At 49.6% G+C, this 24,699-nt stretch overlaps 1 protein-coding gene across 1 annotated transcript in view; it reads left to right on the plus strand.

Moving 5' to 3' along the window:
- Positions 1 to 23,948, plus strand: part of LOC123759386 (cell surface glycoprotein 1) — a 68,690-nt gene extending 44,742 nt beyond the window's left edge. Inside the window, exons 4-5 of the mRNA XM_045744363.2 lie at positions 10,577 to 10,687; positions 20,843 to 23,948. Of these exons, the coding sequence (XP_045600319.2) occupies positions 10,577 to 10,687; positions 20,843 to 21,066 (335 nt within the window). The 3' untranslated portion in view covers positions 21,067 to 23,948. The remainder of the gene's footprint in view (positions 1 to 10,576; positions 10,688 to 20,842) is intronic.
- Positions 23,949 to 24,699: the final 751 nt, after the last annotated feature.

Genomic DNA, 24,699 nt, shown 5'->3' on the forward strand with positions numbered 1-24,699 from the left:
GTTGTTAAATACTCTCCCAGCAAACATTAGAAGTATTGGTTCCTGGGAGAATAACACCCACCACACCCATTGACTACACATAGTCAATATAGTCATTTTAGTGCAACACACAAGTTATAACCCCGCTCCTGTGCCAGGTAAGTCCACTACGGGCTCACCATAGCCCGTGCTACTTGCAACCTTTTATTCCCAGTAGCTGAATCTATAACAACATTTTAGTGAGCGGGTGGTGAGTGTCCCTAGAGGCAAGTTGACCGGTGCCTCGCGTCAACGAGCCTCAAGACATCATTACACAGTGGGACCACCAGTTGCAGCCATCATCTCGGCGTCTTAAAAGCCATTTAACTGCAATATCATTTCCAATACATTTTGATACCAAAGTCAGTCAATTTACAACTAAATCTTGCAAGACCAATTGTTTTAGCTCTGCTAAAAGGAAACGTTTCTCTGTGGAGATCTTGCGAGCTGGTCTTTCTATTCTGATCATTTTCCTCCCCATCGGTCTGGACTGCACAATCTACTTGAGAATGGTCCAGGACGGACCGAAACGCCGTCGTCCGTTCACCTTCTAGTGTGTGGTCTGGTCAACTGGACTGCAATACTGTTGTTGAAGTCAGTTCACCAGAGACTAATATTTGAATGTGTTTGGTGCCGAGGGGACGCGACTCCTCGCAGCACTCACCAGTAATGTTCTGTTAAGAAGTGGAAGCTTAACATTTCTTGCCTGGGAGAGTATACTCGAGGCGTGAGGTCTTGGAGACTGAGGCCGGGGCCAGGCATCACATGCCATCATTTATGTCCTTAAAGGCATCTTGAGGTGTATATATTAAACTAAAAATACACACTCATGACGTCTAGTTGGAAGTGGCCACGTCTTAGCATTATTTTTAATTGCTGTTAAATAATAATGCGAAGAGATCAGTTTATCATTTGTAATCGTAATGACAATAATATTTCCATATAAAGAAAACATACACTAGTTATATATAAGGCATATACGTGTATATATAAGGCATATACGTATATATATATATATATATATATATATATATATATATATATATATATATATATATATATATATATATATATATATATATATATATATATATAATATATATATATATGGTTACTAGTTTTTGGTTTAAGGGCACTAATCTCAATATAATCATATTAATACGTTTTCATCCTGTATTAATGGTTAAATCCTGGTATTAGTGGACGTGTGATCATATACCAGGACAGTACCATCATGTGTCTCCAGAGTCCACCCGTTGGTCTAGCACTAAGCAGCACAAACACTGGTGGAATTCACCAGAGATATTTCCAGTATCTTTATTACATTAAAGTTTCACAGTAATTTTTATGTAAGAAGTGCCTGCATCCTCAGAATGTTAAGGCTTACTGCAGACATCGTAAAATCTACATAAGACTTGCATACAAATTTAAACAAATTGCGTGGACCCAGCTTCCAGCCAATGGCGCCCCGTGACGTCATCACAACAACACGCTGCTGGCGGCCGCAAGACAAACACTTGTGAGCCTGGTCATGGTCCGAACCCTCTCCCCCCCCCTCCCCGTGCTTGCTGCCCTTGTATTGAAAAGCCGCCAGGTATTAATAACGTCCGAATTGTGTCCAGTACTCTGGTATATGGCCAGTATATCCACAGGAGTATATGGTCAGTATATCCACAGTCAGGTGTCGGGCAAGTGTCAGGTGTGAAGAGGCAGACGGGCGCAGAGTTCTAATGAGAACTGGTCACGCGTGTGATGAACTGGGGGAGCAGCGGCCAGCAGATAAAGCACTAGATGAATGGGTGTAATGAGAGGTACTGGGGGGGGGGGACGGTGGATAGCTTGAAGGTATAGCTTCAAGTGGGAGCACCGCCGCTGCCAACACCTGGTAGCCTCCCTGGGTAATGATCTATACCACACAACTAGGTGAGTACACTTGACTACTACCACCATTAATCAGAGGGGGACTCCACTCCTGCCTCTGGCCCAACTGCTGGTACCCTGCACCTGGTACCCCCACACATGGTACCCCGCACCTGGCACCCCACACCTGGCACCCCACACCTGGCACCCCACACCTGGCACCCCACACCTGGCACCCCACACCTCGCAGGTTATCTTGAGATATCTTGAGGTTATCTTGAGATGATTTCGGGGCTTTTTAGTGTCCCCGCGGCCCGGTCCTCGACCAGGCCTCCATCCCTAGGAAGCAGCCCGTGACAGCTGACTAACACCCAGGTACCTATTTTACTGCTAGGTAACAGGGGCATAGAGTGAAAGAAACTCTGCCCATTGTTTCTCGCCGGCGTCTGGGATCGAACCCAGGACCACAGGATCACAAGTCCAGCGTGCTGTCCGCTCGGCCGACCGGCTCCCCTAGGGTTGAAGAGCCTGGACCCGAACACAACAGTGCGTTACTAAGGTATCAGCTGGACAATGTTAAAAGTATCAAATCTCTTAACACTGTCCTAGAAACAATCAACCTACGCTTGATTGTTTCAAGCGTAGGCTAGACCTATGTACCAGTCTGGGTGAATATAAAGAGCTGCCTTATATGGGTGACATTCTCAAGCAACAGTTACCATCAGACGAGCCTGGCCAGGATGGTGGCGCAGGCTTCTCGAACACCACTACAGGTAAATTACATGTAAGCCAAGTAATGTGAAGATTTTGTGGCATGCGGCCGGCCTGGCGGTTGGCACGCCTGGCTTGCGGTCCCCACCACCACCCCCCCCCCCTCCTGCTGGCTGTCTCCTCCTGTGTCTCCTCCTCCTCCTCCTGTGTCTCCTCCTCCCGTGTCTCCTTCTGCCTCTCCCATCATCATCATCTATTAATATTATCAGCCTTCATTATCATCAACTATCAATGTTAGCATCAGTGTTCTGGATATTATCCCATCAGGTCATCCAGGAATATATACACCTGTGTATCCCGCCTCTCGGTGTATGTACACTCAGTATAGTTTAGTCCTGGACAATGTTCAGGAGTAAAGTATACTAGCTGGTTGGTTCAGTAAGCTGTTGTGGTGGTCGTATCACCCTCCTGCGGTTGAGAGGCCTTAAACCTAAACCCAACCAATGCTTGGAATCCCAGGAAGCACAGATTAGTAGTAGCTATTATAATAATAATTGAATTCATAAGAATGTGTGTACAAAGAACACAAGTGTCAGAGATACACACAAATATGAAGCAACTGCTACACGAAGTGTTCACGACAGACATCATTAGGAAGTCCATGAGAGACATCATTAACAGTGACGTCCATCAGTGAAGACCGTAAACCCAAGATGGTGCGCACGGTCTCCCAGCCTCCTTAACACACCGCCACCCGACGCTCAGTTTACCTGTAATAAACCCCTCAAGTGCTTTGGGGTTTTGTGGCAGCCTCAGAGAGTACCTCCACTTGCCGTCCCCCCGCCACTCGACCCCCGGCTCACACTTGCAAACCGTCGAGTAATTGCTGGCCCACTTAACAACCCCGGCAGATTAGTTTGTGATGTCGAAACTGCGCGGAATTATCATTTTCTTGCGAGTCGGTCAATTATCTCTTGGTGTCATTCCCGCCCCCATTATCTGAGTCTCCCGCGTTTAAGTGTGTCTTCACTTACACTCATCTACACTTAAGTGTGTTGGTGTCATGAGTGTCACCTGTTGAGGTGTGGGGGCGCTTCGTTGTCTGGTGACAACGCCCCCTTGGTCCTGACAAAGGGGCGAAGCATTGACCACAGTGTGAAAACTAAGATAGGTTCCCAGGGGAGGGGGTGTGGGGCTTGTAGTGTGGAAGGGGGTTAATGGGTGCTTTACCATTCAGGAGGAGTGTGGGGTATCTGGCTATCTCAGCCCCCGTGGGCAGCCAGGCGTCAGTAAGACACATCCCCGCTATTGAGATGCCTGTCTGCCACTGGCCGCGGCGCTGCCGATTTAAATGAGTGTTTAATTGAAACAGTTGGAGGTGGTCCTCGATAGCGGATTATGGCGTAGGTTTTACGAGTTTATGATTTAGAACACCAGAGTGGATAAAGCCATTGCTGGGCTCCAGGCATGAGGTATCTGCAGGAGCCTGGCAATGACTTTATCCACTCTGGTGTCGTGGAAGATGGGACCTCACAAGGCATCTAAATCTTGCAAGTGACGACTACGGATCGCATGGCTCTTGACTAACCATCCTGTGAGATGGAGAGTTTCAGTATCACGTAACTTGACAGTTCCTGACACTACCTTTTCATACGTACACTGTACGCTTTCATACGTACACTGTACGTATTGTGTTTCATTTCATGTACGCTTACCGAGGAGAAAGGGGCGGGGACCGAGGAGTAAGGGGGCGGGGACCGAGGAGTAAGGGGGCGGGGACCGAGGAGTAAGGGGGCGGGGACCGAGGAGTAAGGGGGCGGGGACCGAGGAGTAAGGGGGCGGGGACCGAGGAGTAAGGGGGCGGGGACCGAGGAGTAAGGGGGCGGGGACCGAGGAGTAAGGGGGCGGAGACCGAGGAGTAAGGGGGCGGAGACCGAGGAGTAAGGGGGCGGAGACCGAGGAGTAAGGGGGCGGGGACGGAGGAGTAAGAGGGCGGGGACGGAGGAGTAAGAGGGCGGGGACCGAGGAGTAAGGGGGCGGGGACCGAGGAGTAAGGGGGCGGGGACCGAGGAGTAAGGGGGCGGGGACCGAGGAGTAAGGGGGCGGGGACCGAGGAGTAAGGGGGCGGGGACCGAGGAGTAAGGGGGCGGGGACCGAGGAGTAAGGGGGCGGGGACCGAGGAGTAAGGGGGCGGGGACCGAGGAGTAAGGGGGCGGGGACCGAGGAGTAAGGGGGCGGGGACCGACTAAGTTATCAACCAGGGGGACTGGAGTAGAATTATCTACACTACACTCCAACCTGTATAGAGAGGGGTGTAGGGGCCGACATAGAGGGGTGAACAACTGACTTAAGGATTGGGTTGAGCAGCAACCAACCACTGTGGGAGCGCTGGCACCCTGGCCCTTAAGTGGGGGGGGGGGAGGGAGATGTCTGGCACTAACTCTGGATCACTACACAGTTCCCCTCCCCAGGGCCAGCCCAAGTCCCCGGTCCGAACACCCGGTAAAACACGGCCCTCTAGACTACAAAGGCAGCATTCCCCGTGTCACTCTCCACGCGAAAACGAACATTAAACGCATCCGGCCTGATCGCTTCGGCGATTTTCGTGTCAGGAACGGAAAAGGGAACGATGCGAGGCGCGCGGTTTATTAGGGCCAAGTTGGATGTGTGGCGCGCCTGGCCTGATCTTAGGCCCAAGTGTAGATACGTGAGGGAGGGGGGGGGGATCCTGGGGCGGTCCCCCCTCGGCGTTCCTGGCACACCCTGACTGCCTCTGGAGGGAGGGGGGGAGGAGCCAGACGAGGGTCAGTGTGGGGGGGCACCGTACAGGGAGCAGCGGGACAGGGAGCCAGCACTATACAGGGGGAAGGGTATAGATTTAAGGACAAACGGAGGGGGGGGAGCCACACAGACATACGGGGTAAAAAAAAAGTCATACACTAGGGGGGAGTCCCACTAAGACCCACCTTTCAGACAGTTGGTTAGATCGAGGGTTTACCAACTGTACTCGCCTAGTTGTACTTGCGGGGGTTGAGCTTTGGCTCTTTGGTCCCGCCTCTCGACTGTCAATCAACTGGTGTACAGGTTCCTGAGCCTACTGGGCTCTATCATATCTCCATTTGAAACTGTGTATGGAGTCAGCCTCCACCACATCACTGCCTAATGCATTCCATTTACTAACTACTCTGACACTGAAAAAAATTCTTTCTAAAGTCTCTGTGGCTCATCTGGATGCTTAGTTTCCACCTGTGTCCCCTTGTTCATGTTCCACCCATGCTGAAGAGTTTGTCGTTATCCACCCTGTCAATTTCCCTGATAATTTTGTAGGTGGTTATCATGTCTCCCCTTACTCTTCTGTTTTCCAGGGACGTGAGGTTCAGCTCCTTTAGCCTTTCCTCGTAGCTCATACCTCTCAGTTCCGGGACGAGACTGTCCCGGTGGAGTGTCAGGTCTAAGCACTAGTGTGAGGTGTGAACGATGCAAGTGGCAGCGAGGAAAGGTCAAGCGAGTGGTGGAGGGTAAACAGGAGCACAGGGAGGGAGAAAATAGAGAGGAATACAGATGTGTGAAGGAGAAGTAGAGCAAGAGAAAGCAATGAGAGGGGAGCAAGAGGCATAAACAAGCAGTAGAGGCGAGGGAGCAGCAGGCGGTGTTTTATGTGTGTCAAGGATCGTGCCATCTGGAGATCATACACAGAGCACGGTGATCACTCACTCACTCACTCACACACACACACACACACACACACACACACACACACACACACACACACACAAACGTGATGTGGTGGAGGCTGACTCCATACACAGCTTCAAGTGTAGATATGATAGAGCCCAGTAGGCTCAGGAACCTGTACATTAGTTGATTGACGGTTGAGAGGCGGGACCAAAGAGCACCAGCTCAACCCCCCGCAAGCACAGCTAGGCGAGTACACGCAAACACAAAGCAAGCGCCCTAAATGCCTCCTTACTTAGGTTTCTGAATGACGATGCAACTTTAACTAGCGTAGAGTACGCTGCTGTCGATATCCTATTTATGCGTACTGGCCCTTTAGTCGCCCGTCACCTAGTCCCATTCCCATACCTTTACACTTGCTCGTGTTGAACTGCAATGGCCATTTCCTGTGCGGTACTGTATCAAAGGCTTTTTGGCAGTCCAGAAATATGCAGTCTACCCATCCTTCCCTGTCCTGCCTTATTCTTGTTGCTTTATTAGGCAAGATTTCCCCTCCCTCTCTTCCCTGATCCCATGTTGCTGTTTATGTCCCTAAGTCTCTCTACAATCGTACGCGCGTGCATGCGTATGCGTGTGTGTGTGTGTGTGTGTGCGTGCGTGCGTGAGGCGTGTGGCCGCGCATGACAGTGGTAGTGAGGGGTTCCCCTGCAGGAGGGAGGAATACATCTGGTTATTGGTGCAGGGAGGCGGCATGCGTTGGGGGGGTGGGCAGACGGGCTCCCACGTGCCCAAGATGCCGCCCCGCCTCCCGGGCCCTGCACGTGGCTCTTGCTTCGTCTTCACTGGACGCCTTAACCTCAACATCGTTGCCCTTAAGCTGATTGATAATTTCCTTATTAGGCACAGGAAGATGTATATGGATGGTTAATATTAGCGATAATGTGTGTCGCGGGTGTGTGTGTGTTGAGGAGAGTGGTAGATGTGGTTGGCGGGTCGTTTCTGAAGTAGTGACGTAGTCGTAGGGCGGAGGTGAGGGTCGAGACGCGCCATACCAGACATAGCTCGGGTCGGCCGCAGCCCCCTGCGTCTTGCTGCTCTTCCCTGCTGCTGCTGCTCCTGCTGCTGCTGCTCCTGCTCTTCCCTGCTGCTGCTGCTCTTCCCTGCTGCTGCTGCTCCTGCTGCTGCTGCTCCTGCTCTTCCCTGCTGCTGCTGCTCTTCCCTGCTGCTGCTGCTGCTGCTCCTGCTGCTCTTCCCTGCTGCTCCTGCTCTTCCCTGCTGCTGCTCCTGCTCTTCCCTGCTGCTGCTCCTGCTCTTCCCTGCTGCTGCTGCTGTTCTTCCCTGCTCCTACTCTTCCCTGCTGCTACGACATACATAGACGCGATAAAGCACCTGAATTATTGGGACCATCCCAAAGCTCTCCAAATGTGACTTGTGAACCTGCTCCTGGACGCAGGTTCGAATCCTCGTCACGGCCCTTGTGGATTTGTTCTCTCCAAATGTACTCGCTAGAAAGGAGACGAGAGAGAGATATCAAATAATATACACGTGGAAAATACTGGAGGGCCAAGTCCCAAATCTACACAGTAAAATAACAACGTACTGGAGTGAACAATATGGAAGAAAATGCAGGATAGAACCAGTGAAGAGCAGAGGTGCCATAGGCACAATCAGAGAACACTGTATAAACATCAGAGGTTCACAGTTGTTCAACATCCTTCCGGCGAGTATAAGGAATATTGCCGGAACAACCGTGGACATCTTCAAGAGAAAACTAGATAGTTTTGTATAGAAGTGCCGGACCAACCGGGCTGTGGTGGATAAGTGGGCCTGCATGCCGCTCCAAGCAACAGCCTGTTGGACCAACCTCTGAAGTCAAGCCTGGTCCCGGGCCGGGCTTTGGGGGGTAAGAGAACTCCCAGAACCCTATCAAGTAGGTATCCAGCAGGTGCTCTTCCTTGCCGCTGCTACGTCTTGCCTGACCTCACCCAGACGGCCTCCTACTCCCCAGCCTGAAAGTTACAATGAATAACGTAACCACAACTTACATATTGTAGCGGCGGGTCTTGTTGCTGCTGCTCTTATAATGAGTGTTGTTAGTGGGACTTGTTTCAGGTGCGAGCACCACCTGTGCTCGCCACGCCACCAGTCTTAGTGACTCGGGAAGCCTGACGCAAAGTCAGCTGCTGCAGAATCTCAATATTACCAATGCTAATGAAGTTGCTGTTAGTGTGTTGAAGGCGGCGTCGCGGGGGACGCTTGGTGGCCCTGGAGAGGTGTGCCAGGCCCACTACCACCTCTGGCAACCCATTACAGAGCCCTGCGGCGCACCGCTCGTTACCGCTCTCCGTCCTGGGTCTGTCTCTCTCTCGCAAAGACCCTCTTCGTCCCAGTAGGTAACTGCACACACCATACGACTTTGTTTATCAGCGCAGTTCTCAGTCTTAAAATTATATTATGGGGACTGTATCAACAGCCTTCTCAAGATCTAAGAATGTGCAGTTCACCTTTCCCTCCTAAGCTTTCCTCATCATTTATTTGTACTATATGCTTTAGACAACTGTATGACCGAACCCGGGTTGTTTCTCAGTTACAATAGTCGTAACTTCGTCTCTTCAGTTTCTGACGTGAGATTTGGTCGTCATGACCCAGATGAACAGATATGGGATCAGTGTAAATCCTATGCAAGGAGAACAAACAAGAATGAGAAAGAGCAGAGGTTGCCTCCATCCGTAGTTTTACAAGTAGATATGACCAAAGAAGAAAGAGTCAGGACTGACTGCATTACACAACAGTCAGTTGGAATGACGTGGACCGAGCACTCAACACGTTATTGTAAACTCTGTTACGTAACAACTGTTAGATAAGCACACACTTATTTCCCTCCCGAGAGCAAATATCTCGCAGATGTTGACAGTCGCGGCATTCTTGGCATGTTTGAGGTCACTCCTCACCTAATTATACCTGCGGGGGTGGAGCTTCGACTCTTTGGTCTCGCCTCGCAACTGTCAATCAACTGGTGTACAGGTTCTGATGCCTACCCCCCCCCCCTCCCCCTATCCCTGACTGGCAGCCAACCCTAGCCACTAAACGGGAGCCAGCGGATGTTTGAACATCAATAATCCCAGAGTTATTTGCTTGTCGGGACCAGTCCCGTTCAGATTCCCTTATTCTACTTTAATTATCACAAAGGAGGGTGAGAGAACGTTATTATACAACTCCAGCCATTGCGTGGGGTGGAGTGTGACTGGCGGCGTGGTGGCCAGCTGGCGGGAGGGTTGGGCGAGAAGCAGCCCGACACCTCCTGCTTCCGCTCTCCTCAACCTTCAGCAGAAAATGAAGGCTGCCATCATCCGTGATTCATCAGCATCGCTGCTAGCAAATACGCATCCCATGGTGGGACTGTGATTACCTGCTGGCCTGGGCTTGTTACTGCTGCTGCTGCTAGTGCTGCTGCTGCTACTGCTGGTGGTGGTACTGCTGCTGGTGGTACTGTCTGTTGGTTGTGGTGGTGGGGGTGTGTGTGGAGGTGGTGGTGGTGGTTGTAGGTCACGCCAACATTCCTGCAGGTGTGGCGCGTCCCTGAGTCCTGGGAGCGACCTTCCCTCCCTACACTGGCCAGGCTGCTTCCCTTCTCCATCCTCCCTCCGCGCCCCTTTGTCTCTTACACTCTTCTAATGCACTCTTGCCAAGTCTCGTTCGCAATACCTGTGTGTGTGTACTATTCATATTATTTATTTGTCATTTATGATTGCAAGATCGAGCTATTAGCTCTTGGGCCCCGCCTTTCTAATCATTGGTTGTCTAATGTTGTCTAATGTAATCTCTCTCTTTAAACGATTCTTCGCGGCGGGGATCGTATTCCAGGGACCTGCCCGAAACGCTACGCGTACTAGTGGCTGTACAAGAATGTAACAACTCTTGTATATATCTCAAAAAAAAAAAAAAAATGTACCGACTCCCGACCTATTTTCCTATATCATATCTACTACTCGTTTCTCTTTCCCCCCCCCCCCTCTCTCTCTCTCTCTCTCTCTCTCTCTCTCTCTCTCTCTCTCTCTCTCTCTCAAAGAGCCAAAACTCAACCCTCGCAAGCACAACTAGGTGAGTACACACATTCCCAGGAAGCAGCCCGTAGAAGCTGTCTTCTAACTTCCAGGTACTTTTTATTGCTAGGTGAAGAGAAAGATCAGTTGAAAGAAACTGCCCATTTGTTTCCGCCTTGATCGAGAATCTAAGACTCAAATCAAGGAACGTATCATATTTAAATATATGTGACACTTCTCGCCCCCTAACTATTGTGTGGTTGTTTCAGCTGGGCCGGTGGACCCGGAGATCGACGAGCACTTCCGCCGCAGTCTGGGCAAGGACTACCAGCAGCTCTTCGCCTCCTCCACCCCGAAGTCACCGCCCTCTACTGACTCAGGTAATTAGCACATCCCAGCTGATGTTACTGTGTTGTGCAGCTCACCTCGCCTCGTCCGCCACACTGCCTAAACTCTTACTTCAAATACTCAGGCTTTCCCCCCCCCCCAATTGTCTCTTGAACATTGTTCACGCGCGCTACAACGCCCATCCTATTAAAATAACTCTCTTAAAAAACGTTGGGGCAGCGTAAGAGGCTCCCCCCTCCCCCCTAACCTCCCTCCCTCCCTCTGACGTCACCGTCCTTAATCACCTCTCGTCTTGGTCTTTCTTTCCGTCTTTGTTATACCGACGCGCGTGGCCCGCATCGCTCGCGCCTCAACACTGCTGCCTGAAACCTTTCGAATTCCGAGTGGACTAGAAATGTTTTTGTCGGGCTAAGCCGAGGATCGTGGAGGGATGTGGTGGCGTAGCTTGAGACAGTGTTTGGCCGGCCGCCACAACTCACCATCATCCGCTCAAAAGACCTGTCGCCCACTTAAAGTCTTTCCGGCTCCGCTTTGTGCATTCCCGCACGCCATTTATGGAAGGTGTGAACAAAAAGAAACACTGGCGGTAGCACAGTGCTTGCTTGCTACTCTTGTGCTGGACATTCCGGCCGCTACGGTGTGGGCCAGGGGCCACATGTCCACACCTGGCCAGCGTCTTCCATCACACGGGTAAACACGCACCGTTATCCGGGAGCTGGTCCAGAGCAGCCTAATGGTGCTTCACTACACGGGCAGAAACCCACCAGTTGGATGAATTAGAGTATTACGGGGCTCATCCTCGTCCCGTGGGGGCGGCGGAAAGGTTACAGTCACACAGTCGCTTCAACCCCCAGTCTTCTTCACGCTAAGCCAGTTACATTTACGGTAAACTGGTTAAATGCCAGTTTTAATTTCGTTTAGCCATCACGCAGGCAGTTATCATGCACCCATTACCCATCGGTTACCAAGACAGTCTCGTGCAAGCACTACCAGCGTCGCCCGTCCTCTAGACTTGCCACAACAGACAGGAAACGGTGTACTTGAACACCCGTACCTAACCTAGCCGCAGCCCGGCCTCAGCTTTGTTAGTTCATTAAGGAACTGTGTCCGGGGTGTCCTCCCGGGGTCCCCTGGGGCAGTGTGGCCACGGGGTGTCCTCCGTGTGGATGAGCCACTCAGATAAGAGCTCTCCACCGCGGCCCTCACCTACTCCTCTTATCTTGTCCACAGATAACCACAGCAGCTGTGTTTGCGCGCGCGCGCCTCAAGGACCACCTCCAACACTGATCTACCACAATTTTTTACTTTGGCGCCATTTCTTCAGGAGCTGTCGAGGGCGGAGCAAGACGGTGCTTTCGTCCCAAGTACTGTTATATTGTCCGAGAAAAGCTGAGGACGAGAGTCAGAAGTTTAACCCGGCCACACAAGAGTAAAATATCTGGCAAAAAGACTTGACTTTTATTATGAGTCGTGGTCCTGAGACTCTCTTGAGCGCTTAGTCCTTCCGCTGCGACACTCGCCCTTCTCCCAGTATTGTCTCCATCAGTCTACGTGGGGATAAGAATTGTATTTTTGCTTTCATGAATAGAAAGAACTGACCTGGTTTACCCAGTGGCAATATAAGACATTCATGGTAAACAATGGAAGTGGCACTAAGATAAGTTTTCACTCTCCACATATTACAGTGCACTGGGGTCCCGGGCCATACACTGGGGTCCCGGGCCATACACTGGGGTCCCCGGCCATACACTGGGGTCCCCGGCCATACACTGGGGTCCCCGGGCATACGCTGGGGTCCCTCGGCCATACACTGGGGTCCCCGGGCATACACTGGGGTCCCGAGCCATACACTGGGGTCCCCGGGCCATACACTGGGGTCCCGGGCCATACACTGGGGTCCCGGGCCATACACTGGGGTCCCCCGACCATACACTGGGGTCCCCCGACCATAAACGTTCACGTCAATATAATTATAAAAACAGCCGATAACATCCGGCCTATTTCGTGGTGGGTAAATTACCTATTTCTATTTTATATGAATAAAAGGTCCTCTTCTTTCTATTTATACCACAAAATCATTAACAAATTAAACAATACATTAATATGAAACAAAAATAAGAATAGCTTGACAAGGTGCCGTCAAGTCCACATGGGACTCCGGTCAAGTGAATATCATGAAAAAGGTCACTTGCCAGATGAGTAATGTTGAGAGAGCGCCGAGCCCGGAAGGCTCCACAGCGCTCTCTCTGTCACACAATATGGAAAAGGTCAAACATACCTTTCTGCTCTCGGTATTCTGCTAATACTGAGAGCAGAAACACAAGGCAAAAAAAAAAGAGCCTCAGGAAAAACAGGGGTGTGGGGAAGGGGGGCCTTTGACAACACACCTGCTTCCTGTCCCCGTCGAGGCGAGTAGATAGATGTGACTCGCGGGTAAATTCAGGTAAGATCAGCCCTGTCGAAGGAATCCGATTCTCAGACGATTTTATCGAGGGACAACCGACCAAAGGTATGGCGGGAAAGGAAAATTTGTCACCTCCCTGAAAACCGGACATTCTAGGAGGAGCGGCCAGTGTTGGCGCCACCACGGCGTGCGACGGCGGGCGACGGAGGGCTCCGGGGCCTTCTGTCATTAAGTGCCGGCGAGTTAATCGTGTGATGACAATATGTAGCCTAGTGAGAGAAGTTCCCCCGCCCTACCTCTCCAACCTGTTCCGATGGCGGGAACAAGCCCAGGTGGGGGAGGAGTCACCTTAATGGTGAGTAATTGGTTACTAGGAATAGCTGTTGTTGTTGTAAATTCAGCTACTCGGAACAAAAAGTTCCAAGTAGCACGGGCTATGGTGAGCCCATAATAGGAACAGCTAACAATTTCTCCGACGGTTGCAGATCGCGTTAAGAATGAAAGTAGACATCCGAGTAAGGCATTGGTTCCTGGGAGATGGGACAGGCTTCTTTACCAGCGACATCCGTGATGTCACCGGAGGTTTCGTCTAGATGGCTGGCAAACCTCGACTGTCTTATGTTAATATCCAGCTCCTTCCATGTGCTGTATAGTCACATACTGGCCTAGCGCCTTCTCCTCATAATTACCTTGCCTTCTGCTAAAGATGAAAAACAGTCAATGTTGGATTTTGATAACGAATTGTAAAGTATCAAAGGCGCAGGTCCGCGAGAGCCCCGGGAGAGCCCCGGGAGAGCCCCGCGAGAGCCCCGCGAGAGCCCCGCGAGAGCCCCGCGAGAGCCCCGGGAGAGCCCCGCGAGAGCCCCGGGAGAGCCCCGGGAGAGCCCCGCGAGAGCCCCGGGAGAGCCCACCACAATAACAATCAAACATTGCCACATGAAAAGTAACTGTCGTAGAGCAGACAAAATCATATGAAGCTCTGCAATAGAAATACTCAATTCAGTAAAAATAACAGATAACGAAAGGTCATCCAATCAGCAGACTTTACTCCCCTATAAATAGAACAGCAGACTCCCCCTATAAATAGAACAGCAGCGGGTGAACGGCTGTCTTGAAGGTTATAATCTTTAAGGAAAAGACTTTTCAGACTTGGGGGAAGAGGACTGGTATACGACTTTCCAGACTTACCCTAAGTTATTATGGCAATGATAATTGTGCCTGGGCTTCGGACAGGAATTATTCCTGAAGGGTTTAAACCTACAGAAACAAACTCATTATGAGAGATATATCTCACCACCTCTGCTCAAGTGTTTTATAGAACTGTGATGGGTTGCATGGCGGGAAAGGACAATAGCTGGCTTAGAGGGGACCACAATAAGCCTACCAGGCTTCCTGTCCCCAACCATGGAGAACCATACGCCGAGCCATGCAACCTTAAACTCAGGCGATGACTTAAGACTTGCTAAGCCGGAATACTTTGGTGTGTTGCCGGCTTCTCGAAGACGTTTCAAGAGATGGGAAAATGGATGTGTGCTCTTTGTCTTAGTGAAGGGGGAGTGTTGCCAGCGGACCCCTGGTGACACGGTCCCAGCCAGTGTTGTGCTTGCGTGTTGGCACGGCGCACCTCTTGTACAGGTGTGGGCCTCGACGCGCGTGCGCACGTACAAGTGTACGTACGTACGTGCTCACACACACACACATATAGGGTTCTATTCTGGAATACAATAAGAAACCAGGTTGTGAAGAGCGCCTCCGTCGAGTACACAGTATCAGTTATAGATAAGAGAGCTAATATGCTCGGGGAACCTGTACATCAGTTGATAAACAGTCTAGTGGGACCAAAGAGCCGAAGCTGATCCTTCACAAGCACAATTAGACGAGTACAGGAATGGATAATGTGAGAGCGTAGTTGTGCTCACTGGTTGAGACACAAACGCTCGTCTCACAGGTTATATAAAAGGTTGTACAGGAAGTGAGTCAGTGGTTAACTCACCCAACCCTCTCATGCTAATTATCACAAATAATTCCCTCCCTCACCCTCTCCTCCGGGAAATATGTTTGAAGTGGCAAATAGCATGAGGGAAGCGGTTGAGGCTCGACACATTCTTGGCATCGTGATCGCTGGCAGCCTCACACCCGTGGCGGGCGAGCCAGACGCCAGGCGGGTGTCGCCCGGCCGGCTGGGCCCTCCCGGATAAACACACCGCCAGAGTAACTGGGCTTCCCAACTTTTAGAGCGACAGGCCATCACCAGGGCAGATGCCTCGCCTGATAGCTTCTTATTGTACTAAACACTTGATACCAGCAAATAAGAACATAAATATATTCACTATATATAATATCCTAGCATATAGTGTGACATGCTCATGTCAAGCCTTCAAACTGTAGACGGTTCGAACGTCTGCCAATCACAAAGCAGCTAAGCCTCTGACGTCATAACTACAGAGCCGCGAGTGGCGCGCATGTAGGCCGATGCCTCATGTCACAGCAGAGATCAGAGCAGGTGGGACCTCTGCTGTGTAGATCTGTGTTTCCTGCGATAAAGAAGTCCAGAAGCAGCCCGGTGTAGTCCTCCACCTCCCAGCGGGTACGACCAGCAACAGTCCTAATACTTAGATTAATATACACTGGTGGTATAACAAAATAGTTGAGATTTGAATAGATAATTACATTGTTTCCGACTCTTATTTTCCTAATATCGTCACCGTGTTACGCTCTATTTATACTGTTGAGAGCTGCGAGGTGTGGCGTAGCGACGCCTCTCACTTTGACATGATCTACCAGTAATGCTTTAACAATATTATTTACCATTATTAGTTTGAGAAGCATGTCTTGGTTTGTGTGTTGTAGCGAGGGAGAAGATTCCTACTCCCCACAGTCGCCTCCCCCTTCATAGGCGTCCTCCCCCCAACGAGCACCCACATGAAGGAGTACCTCAACAGAAAACAGTTACTGTAAGCGCTGAGACCTCAGAATGGCGTGGTGTCACCTGCGGAGTCCCACAGGCTTCTGTACACGGGCCTATCCTGTTTCTGATGTATGTCAATGGTCCCCCAAGAGGCTGAAGACTATGTTTGCTGACGATGCTAAAATTATGAGAAGAATTAAGACAGGAACAGAATGAAACAGGATGACCTGTTTCAAGTGTAAAGTAAAGAAAATGTGTGTAAGGAGCAGGAGGCCAGATACAAAGTGATGAACTCTGGTGATAAAATCCTTCAAGAATCAGGAGAGAAAGATCTGGGGGTTGGTATCTTAAATCTTGATGTTGGTATCTTTATGTTGGACCTGTTCCCTGAGGTCCACATCAAGAGGATATCATCAACAGCATATGCTAGGTTGGCCAACAAAAGAACTGCCTTTAGACACTTGCAAGGAATCATTCAGGTCCTTATATTCCACATATGACAGACCAATCCTGGAGTATGCAGCTCTAGCATGGAGTCCGTACCTAGTCAAGTACAAGACGAAGTTAGTTAAAGTTCAGAGGGCGCCACCAGACTAGTACCCGAATTGAGGGGCATGAACTACGAGGAAAGACTAATAGAATTAAACCTCACGTCACTTGGAGACGGAAGAGTTAGGAGAGACATGATTACCGTCTAGAAGATTCTCTCAGGAATTGACAGGGTAGACAAATTATTTAGCACGTTCATACACGAACAAGGGAACAGAGGTGGAAGCTGAGCATCCAGATGAGCCCCAGACATTAGAAACAACTTTTTCAGTGTCATTAATTAACAGATGGAATGCATTAGGCAGTGATGTGGTGGAGGCTGACTCCATACACAGTTTCAAATGTAGAGGGCGTCACCATTAGAGCCCAATAGGCTCGGGAACCTGTACACCAGTCGATTGGCAGTTGAGAGGCGGGACCAAAGAACCGAAGCTCAACCCCCGCAAGCACAACTAGGCGAGTACAGAGCCTGCCGTGGGCGGTAGCAAGGCTGGCCGCGCCCTCACCAACTTCTCACCCCAACACAAATTAATTCCTCTCACCTGGGCACATTATGTTAATATTACCCCGGGCTGGTGCGTCCTGGCCCCGTCGACTGCCCCGGGGTGTGAGGGGGGGTGTGGTGGGGGTAGTGGTGTATGAGGGTAGGTGATGGTCCGGATGTGGGAGGCTGGCGGTGGTTCAGCCTTCAGTACCACTACATAGCTAAAAGAAAACATGCAAAAAACTGCAAGCAGTGCAAAATAAGGCGTTAAGGAGAGCAGCAAAACACCGGCCACCATATGATCAGACAATCCAGGAGGTCCATGAACTCCTGAACATACAGCCACCAGATATAAGACTACAGCACCAAGCCATCAGGGTGTGGAACACCATCGAAATGTTAGAGGACCAAATGTTAGAAAGATTACTCCAAGATGAGACGCCCCGCTCCCACAGCTGGTGGCCCAAGAGCCTCCATCTAAGCAATGAAATCCCAGCCCCACAGTACATAATGACCAGATGAAATACTGACCAGAACTCCCTCCCCCAATAGAAGAGAAAACTAAAAATACAATAAAGAATCTTACAGAGAACATCACACAACCTCAGGACTACGAATCCGAAGCGCTGTCCACTCAGCTGTCAGACAGTTGAGAGGGGGGGGGGGGGCGCTAAGCTTCGGCGTGTGTATATGTAAATGCTACACAGCATTCATCTATAGACATCTATATATGCTGAAATACATGTAAAGAACCTCTCACACACTCACAGCTCCCCGACACAAGAGAGAGCAAGCTTAGCTTAGCTGCCAACACCCAGACATCGTCAGCAAGGCGGACAGTCCGCCTGCTTTCATAACTCACACCATATTTCCCATTTCTAAACTTTCCCTTCACCTGTGCCTCTCCATCGTCTTTACATTTACCCTCCTCCCTAAAAAATGGTTCCTCCTCACGCCACTCGCCCGGAGCGGCGCTGCGGGCGGGGAATCACTCCACCTCGGGCGTGTATGGTCGGAACTCCCAGGGTTGTGTAGGGCATTGGCGGCCCTGGCGGAAGGCTGCCTGCTCTCCTACTCTTGCTTCCCCACCCACCCTAATCTCTCCCCACCATACCAACACGTACCTACCGTTTACGATGTAATATCTAACCCCCTCCCTCCTTCCTCCCCTCTCCATTATCATCACCATCATCTTTGTTGCCTCGTCACTATCTTCCACGTCGTCATCCTCCTCATGTGGTTATCACGCTGACGAGGAAATTGGTAGATGTAGAGGTGACGGGGAGACAACTCGCAGGGACACTACGTTACTGGCTCGTAGACAACTCCTGGTCAAGGGTAACTACCATGCTGCGTGAACATCGGCAGCCGTCACGCCACGCCCGTGTGCAAGGCACCACAGGGACCACAGGGACCAAGACCTCCACCACCAACAGACGTGGACCAGCCTCTCGCTATTTTTGTTGATCACAGCTCATGGTTTTTCCCCAGGCGTGTTTAAACAATGAAGAAACATTGGCGAAGTCACAGTTTTTTCCCCTAGTGAAAACTACATCACAGTCGCTTGGAAGACCGTGTTGTGCGAGACACCAGAACACGGCTCTCCACACCCCCGCTACACACTAAACCCGGCCCGCTTCTTACGGAACGCCAAGTGAGGCTGTCGAGGCGGGGACGCAGGGAACGGCAGGAGGCTGTCCTCAGGTGAGGCTCTGGGTGTGGGGGACCAGGGAACGTCAGGAGGCTGTCCTCAGGTACACCCTCCTCTACCCTCACCCGGGTCCTCCTATTCCATACTCTCTCATGTCTTTCATTAGCACATGTGAATGATTTCTTAACCACTGGTTAATACCTTCCACTTGAACCAGTGGTTCAGTGGAAAGTGCAATTCTTCGCCTCTGTCTTGTATCCGAAACACAGCGATGTCCTCTTCAGTTTTATCTTCCTCAATCATCTTAACTACGACATCCAGGACCTGTGGCGTTGGTCTTCTGTGAATGACGTGTTGAGTCTGGTGTATGTTATTTGGAGATCGTCAGTCGCTATACAAATAGTTTCTGCAACGTGCTCGGTGTAATATCTCATACACTGGGTCATCAGCCCCACGGGTCTCTATGTAGCCTTGAGCTGCAATCACTGGAATTACTTATCTCTCACAAGCCTGTCACTCTGCTATATTACCTCGGTGTTCTGCTTGTTCTCTCCTCCATCTGTATGTCAACTTAAGATAATCTAGTAGTTGTATACTTAAATATGTTTATGTGCATTAAGTACAAAGTGGCTTAATTCACCGAAAACCGTCAATTTTCTGTAGGCGGTGTGTACGCTTCTGTAACAACTGTGACGTATGTGACTATCTGTGACTATGAATATTGTGAAAACATGGTTCCTAGCAACCTTCACTTTTGCTCATTAAATAGCTATTGTAACACTTAATAACAACAGTTCTTGGCGAAGAAACTAACATTTCAGCAACGACATAATGCAGTTAGAGATCAGGTGACGGGTGCAGGCCAGCCAAAGAACCAGGTGCTTCTAGCACCATTATTACACACGTTTACACACCTTCACATGGACTATTCCCCGTGAAGCCTTCTTGTTGGTTGTGGGCGAGACTTGCTCAAACACGCCGAGGTAATGTTATGATGACTTGCAAATGTTGCAACTTCACTCGCATATCTTGTTACTGAAAATGCAGCTGGTTATGGATGGTAACGTGAGGGGGCCACCATCTCACTAGTGGCTTGTCAACGTATGCTTGTTCTTAGTGCTTGGCTTCCCTTGATAACTGCAAGGCCGCACACCCACTACAACCTGGTTGATACACCGCGTCATTCACCAACTTGTCGAGTTCCCTCTTGAAACTTGTTTGTTCCGATAATATTTCTGGCAGTTGCTGGTGTAAAGGAACCCTGATGCAGCCACAGTGTTCTAAAATTGTATTTATGGCCCCATATTTTATATCAACCATATTCTACACTCAACATATTTTGTTAGAAGTTTATTTTAACGCTAAATGATGAATCTGATCTTAAAATATTTTCTGTGCCTCTGGTCCAAAAAGTACCCACCGAGATGCTCTTTTTTTTTTTTTTTTTTTTGGAAGCGGCCCCGCTACTGCGGTGTTATGAGAACATCAAGTTGTGGAACCCATGATAACCCCAACTTAGGTTTCCTGCCTGTCGCTGGATCACTAATATCACGGGCTATTTCGTGGTGAATGGTTCTCTGTAATTTCTAACGTAGTGTTGGAGGGCTTGTTGGCTGCTGTCCTCTAAACGCCACACTGGATATTGAAGTGTTATATATGGAGACTTGTCGGGTCGAACGAAAGCTTTACAGTCGTCTCTGCAAGTGAGATAACCAATAATTAATCTTGCAACCCTGGAGTGTGGTATAAGTAGCGAGACGGGCGCCACAGCAAGTGTAACCCCCCAATCCTTACCAGAGATTCGTAATTCACATCGATGTACTAGTTTAGTCGACAGCAGCAGCAGCAAACGCAGCAGCAGCAGCTAGGGCAGTTTTACATTTAATCAATGAGTTGAGAGCAGAGTAATGACGGGCCGGGCATAATAAGAGGACGGAGTGAACCTTGTGGTAGTGGTGCCCGCGGCAGGCCGGGCACTGGGGATGGGGTGGGGGGGGGGCAGTGTTGGAAGTGGGAGCGGCCCTAGGCAACGCCCTGGGCATGATCCTGGGCCACCCCTTGATCACCACCTTGTCCAAGCCCTGAGAAAACTGAACAACCTGAGACACCAGGTCATTAATCTGAGAGCGCTCTTGCGTGCTCCGTCTGAGTGGATTCTGATTGTTACTGATTCCCTCGTTTTTCTTTGCAGTTGACGACCACTTCGCCAAGGCCCTGGGGGAGACGTGGGTCAAACTGCAGGCAGAACGTCGCGATTCCACCGCCAGCAACAGCAGCAGTAGCAGCAACAGCAACAGCGGGAACAGCAGCAGTGGCGGAGCAGGCTTGGGCGGCGGTAGTGGTGGTGTGGCAAGCCGGCCGAGTCCCACCCGCTCCTCGCCGCCGCCGCCAGCGCCTCGCCTCATCTCTACGTGAGCACTTCGCCCTCTCCTGTTTCAAACTCTTCAGGTGTACACGTGGCGTCGCTACGACCATCTATTCCATTCAAGTCTAAATCTGTTCTACGCCTTTGGTGGGTGAGGGCGCGTGGGTGGGTGTAATCAGCGCTCCAGGCACACAGGAACCTCCCCACCTGCACCACACTCGCCCACCAGCACCCACAAACACTCTGGGTGGAGGTGGGCGGCAGGGAGCGTCAAGGACACGCCATCGCCACCTTCCTGAGCGCCATAAGGAGTCTGCTGCACCGCTGGGGAACGCCGCACTGCGGAAAAGCACAGCACGTTAGGAAAGACTTTTCATTATGTGAGGCTGCACTAGGGTTCCTAGGACAGCTGCACAAGCCATGGTTGGTATACCACATATGTGCTAGACGCGAGATTGGCTAGGACTGTGGAGGCGGGAACAAGTCTCCCTACTGCTAGGGAAGAGGCTCGTCCCTACCAACGCTATCGCACCACAACAATCTCAATTCTTCTCTTGTATTTAGGCTTGTTGGCAACACGTTGCGAATCATTGCATTTTTGGCATATGCGATGTATTTAATGTATATATTTGTAAACATTCTGTACATACATTATGTATATATTGCTTTGTGTATATAACTGTGATCAAAATCTTATTGTTGTTTGTTAATACTATTTTGATTAGGAACAGAGCTGTTATAATTACTTTTGAATAAATATTATAGTACGTTTAATAATACATTTGGTCCAAGTGTGACGTATTTATCTTGTGTGTGTGCAGGTGTAGAGGGCATTACAACTACCTGGTAATGTGGCGGTACCTCGCGGCGGCTGACAGGCCTTCACCACCACCCTATACAGTCACACCCTCTACAGTCACACCCCCTACAGTCACACCCCCTACAGTCACACCCTCTACAGTCACACTACAGTCACACCCTCTACAGTCACACCCTCTACAGTCACACCCCCTACAGTCACACCCCCTACAGTCACACCCCCTACAGTCACACCCCCTACAGTCACACCCCCTACAGTCACACCCCCTACAGTCACACCCCCTACAGTCACACCCCCTACAGTCACACCCCCTACAGTCACACCCCCTACAGTCACACCCCTTACAGTCACACCCCCTACAGTCACACCCCTTACAGTCACACCCTCTACAGTCACACCCCCTACAGTCACACCCCCTACAGTCACACCCCCTACAGTCACACCCCCTACAGTCACACCCCCTACAGTCACACCCCCTACAGTCACACCCCCTACAGTCACACCCCCTACAGTCACACCCCCTACAGTCACACCCCTTACAGTCACACCCCCTACAGTCACACCCACTACAGTCACACCCACTACAGTCACACCCTCTACAGTCACACCCCTTACAGTCACACTACAGTCACATCCTCTACAGTCACACCCTCTACAGTCACACCCTCTACAGTCACATAGCTCCAACATTGTAGTGTAAACATAGCTGGCGGCCATCACAACTAGCGGCCCCGATCAGGGCCAGTCCTGCTCATAGCTATTCATCCAAAGTGGACTGAAACCTAAATTTTACTCACATACTGAAGAACATTTTAGCAAGAGATGAGTACATTATATGGTTAAGGCAGCCAACAGTACTCGAACACGAATAAAGAACACTTGGACATATAAGTGTATGGAGCAACAGTTGGCCGATGGAATTTAATATGCGTAAATGCCTCGTTATGGAGTGTGGAATAGGAGAAAATAGGCCACACACACACACACACACACACACACACACACACACACACACACACACACACACACACACACACACACACACACACACACACACAGTCTTGTCACCGCCGTGGGCGCCCGTCACATACTAAGGGGTTGGGCCACGGACTCTCAATATATACATACATGATCTCATCTCATGTTTAACCTAGCGCTTGTAATCATTATATATATATATATATATTTTAGTTAATGGTCACTATATGAAGCATTGCCGGTGACTAGCACTGGACCAGACTTATAGAGTAGATTTATGACAATATTACCCTTCCCTGTCCTCTCTCTCCAGCTGTATGCCGAACTAAGGAAGGTTCTTATCACAAAGTTGTATACTAAAAATCTGGTGGTGATGAGTTTTTAATAGTTCAAAGTTGTGAACAATATTTTCTTCTGGAAACTCCTATGTATACATGGACGTCGAGATATGCATGTATATTATATATATATATATATATATATATATATATATATATATATATATATATATATATATATATATATATATGGGTGAACTTTAACTATCACTAAATCATTATATTTTCTCATTTCTAAGGTCAGCCACCTCAGTGTTCTCCATCCTTAGTATCAAAAGCATACTCCTTTCTATAATATACTTATTAATATATTTTGATATACTGTGGATTAATGTTTACCCCGTGAGTGAACTTGGAGTGCTTGGAGGCAGGGTGAACCCTCCCCCCCCCTCATCCCCTCCCCTGGGGGCAACAGGCAGGTCAGCTTGTCCCCAAAAAAATAATAGTTGTTGAATCCTTCGCTACAGAATCCACTTCGATCTTCGGTAGCTTTATAGGATTTGTTGAACATTTCAGTGTTTATTTTTGTTCAGTTTGTGACGGTTGTTGCAACATGCGAAGTGTGTTAGTGTCGGCCAGGGGCCAACAGTGTCGGCCAGGGGCCAACAGTGTCGGCCAGGGGCCAACAGTGTCGGCCAGGACCACACCTTCACTAACAAGGACCCCAAGGGAAGCAGGGTACCGACAAGGGTCCACACACACACCAGTAACCAGCGGGTGCTAACACCCCCTTCTCTCCCCCTCCCCCCATTCCCCTCCTGTATGTACCACTACACAATAAATTATTTACATTTTATTCCTGTGTTTCATTTGCCTTTGATGCAGCCACACGGGACACAGTACCGGTAGCAACTGTGAGACAACAACCGGTTAAAGGTCCATCCTCTTGACACACTCTACATGGGCCACCAGTATAGACATACTGGCATACTATAACCAATTTTGATGAATTTACCCGTTAAACATAACCACTTTACCTGTTATTCCACTGGAATAGCAGGTTATTCCAGTGGGATAACAGGCACACTTTGCCTGTTATTCCACTGGAATAACTGGTAAAGTGGGACGTTGGTTTTCAAATCTCTGTCAGATTGCTAAGAGTAACAATCGAGAAAATAAAGTCAAGTCAAAGCACAGTGAAAAATCCCTGTGCCTCGGGGCACAGTTCTTGTACAGCTGCTTTTTCTCATTCTCATATTAAATATAGAGAAAAATACTGGATTCTGCTTCGTGTCATCCTTTGCAGATGATAAAAAATCAGCATGAAAATTACCTCTGTAGAAGACACTGAAAAATTACTAGCAGATATTAATAAATTCTTTCACTGGGCAACGGAAAATAACATGATTTTCAACGGTGATATGTTCCAGGGGCCTGACTCACGAAGCAGTTACGCAAGTACTTACGAACGTGTACATCTTCAATCTTTGACGGCTTTGGTTACATTTATTAAACAGTTTACAAGCATGAAAACATCCCAATCAACTGTTATCGTTATAAACAGCCTCCTGGTGCTTCTGAGCTCATTAACTATTGAATAAGTGTAA

This window comes from Procambarus clarkii, chromosome 32 (assembly GCF_040958095.1).
Source record: "Procambarus clarkii isolate CNS0578487 chromosome 32, FALCON_Pclarkii_2.0, whole genome shotgun sequence".
In the NCBI taxonomy this organism is placed as follows: domain Eukaryota; kingdom Metazoa; phylum Arthropoda; class Malacostraca; order Decapoda; family Cambaridae; genus Procambarus; species Procambarus clarkii.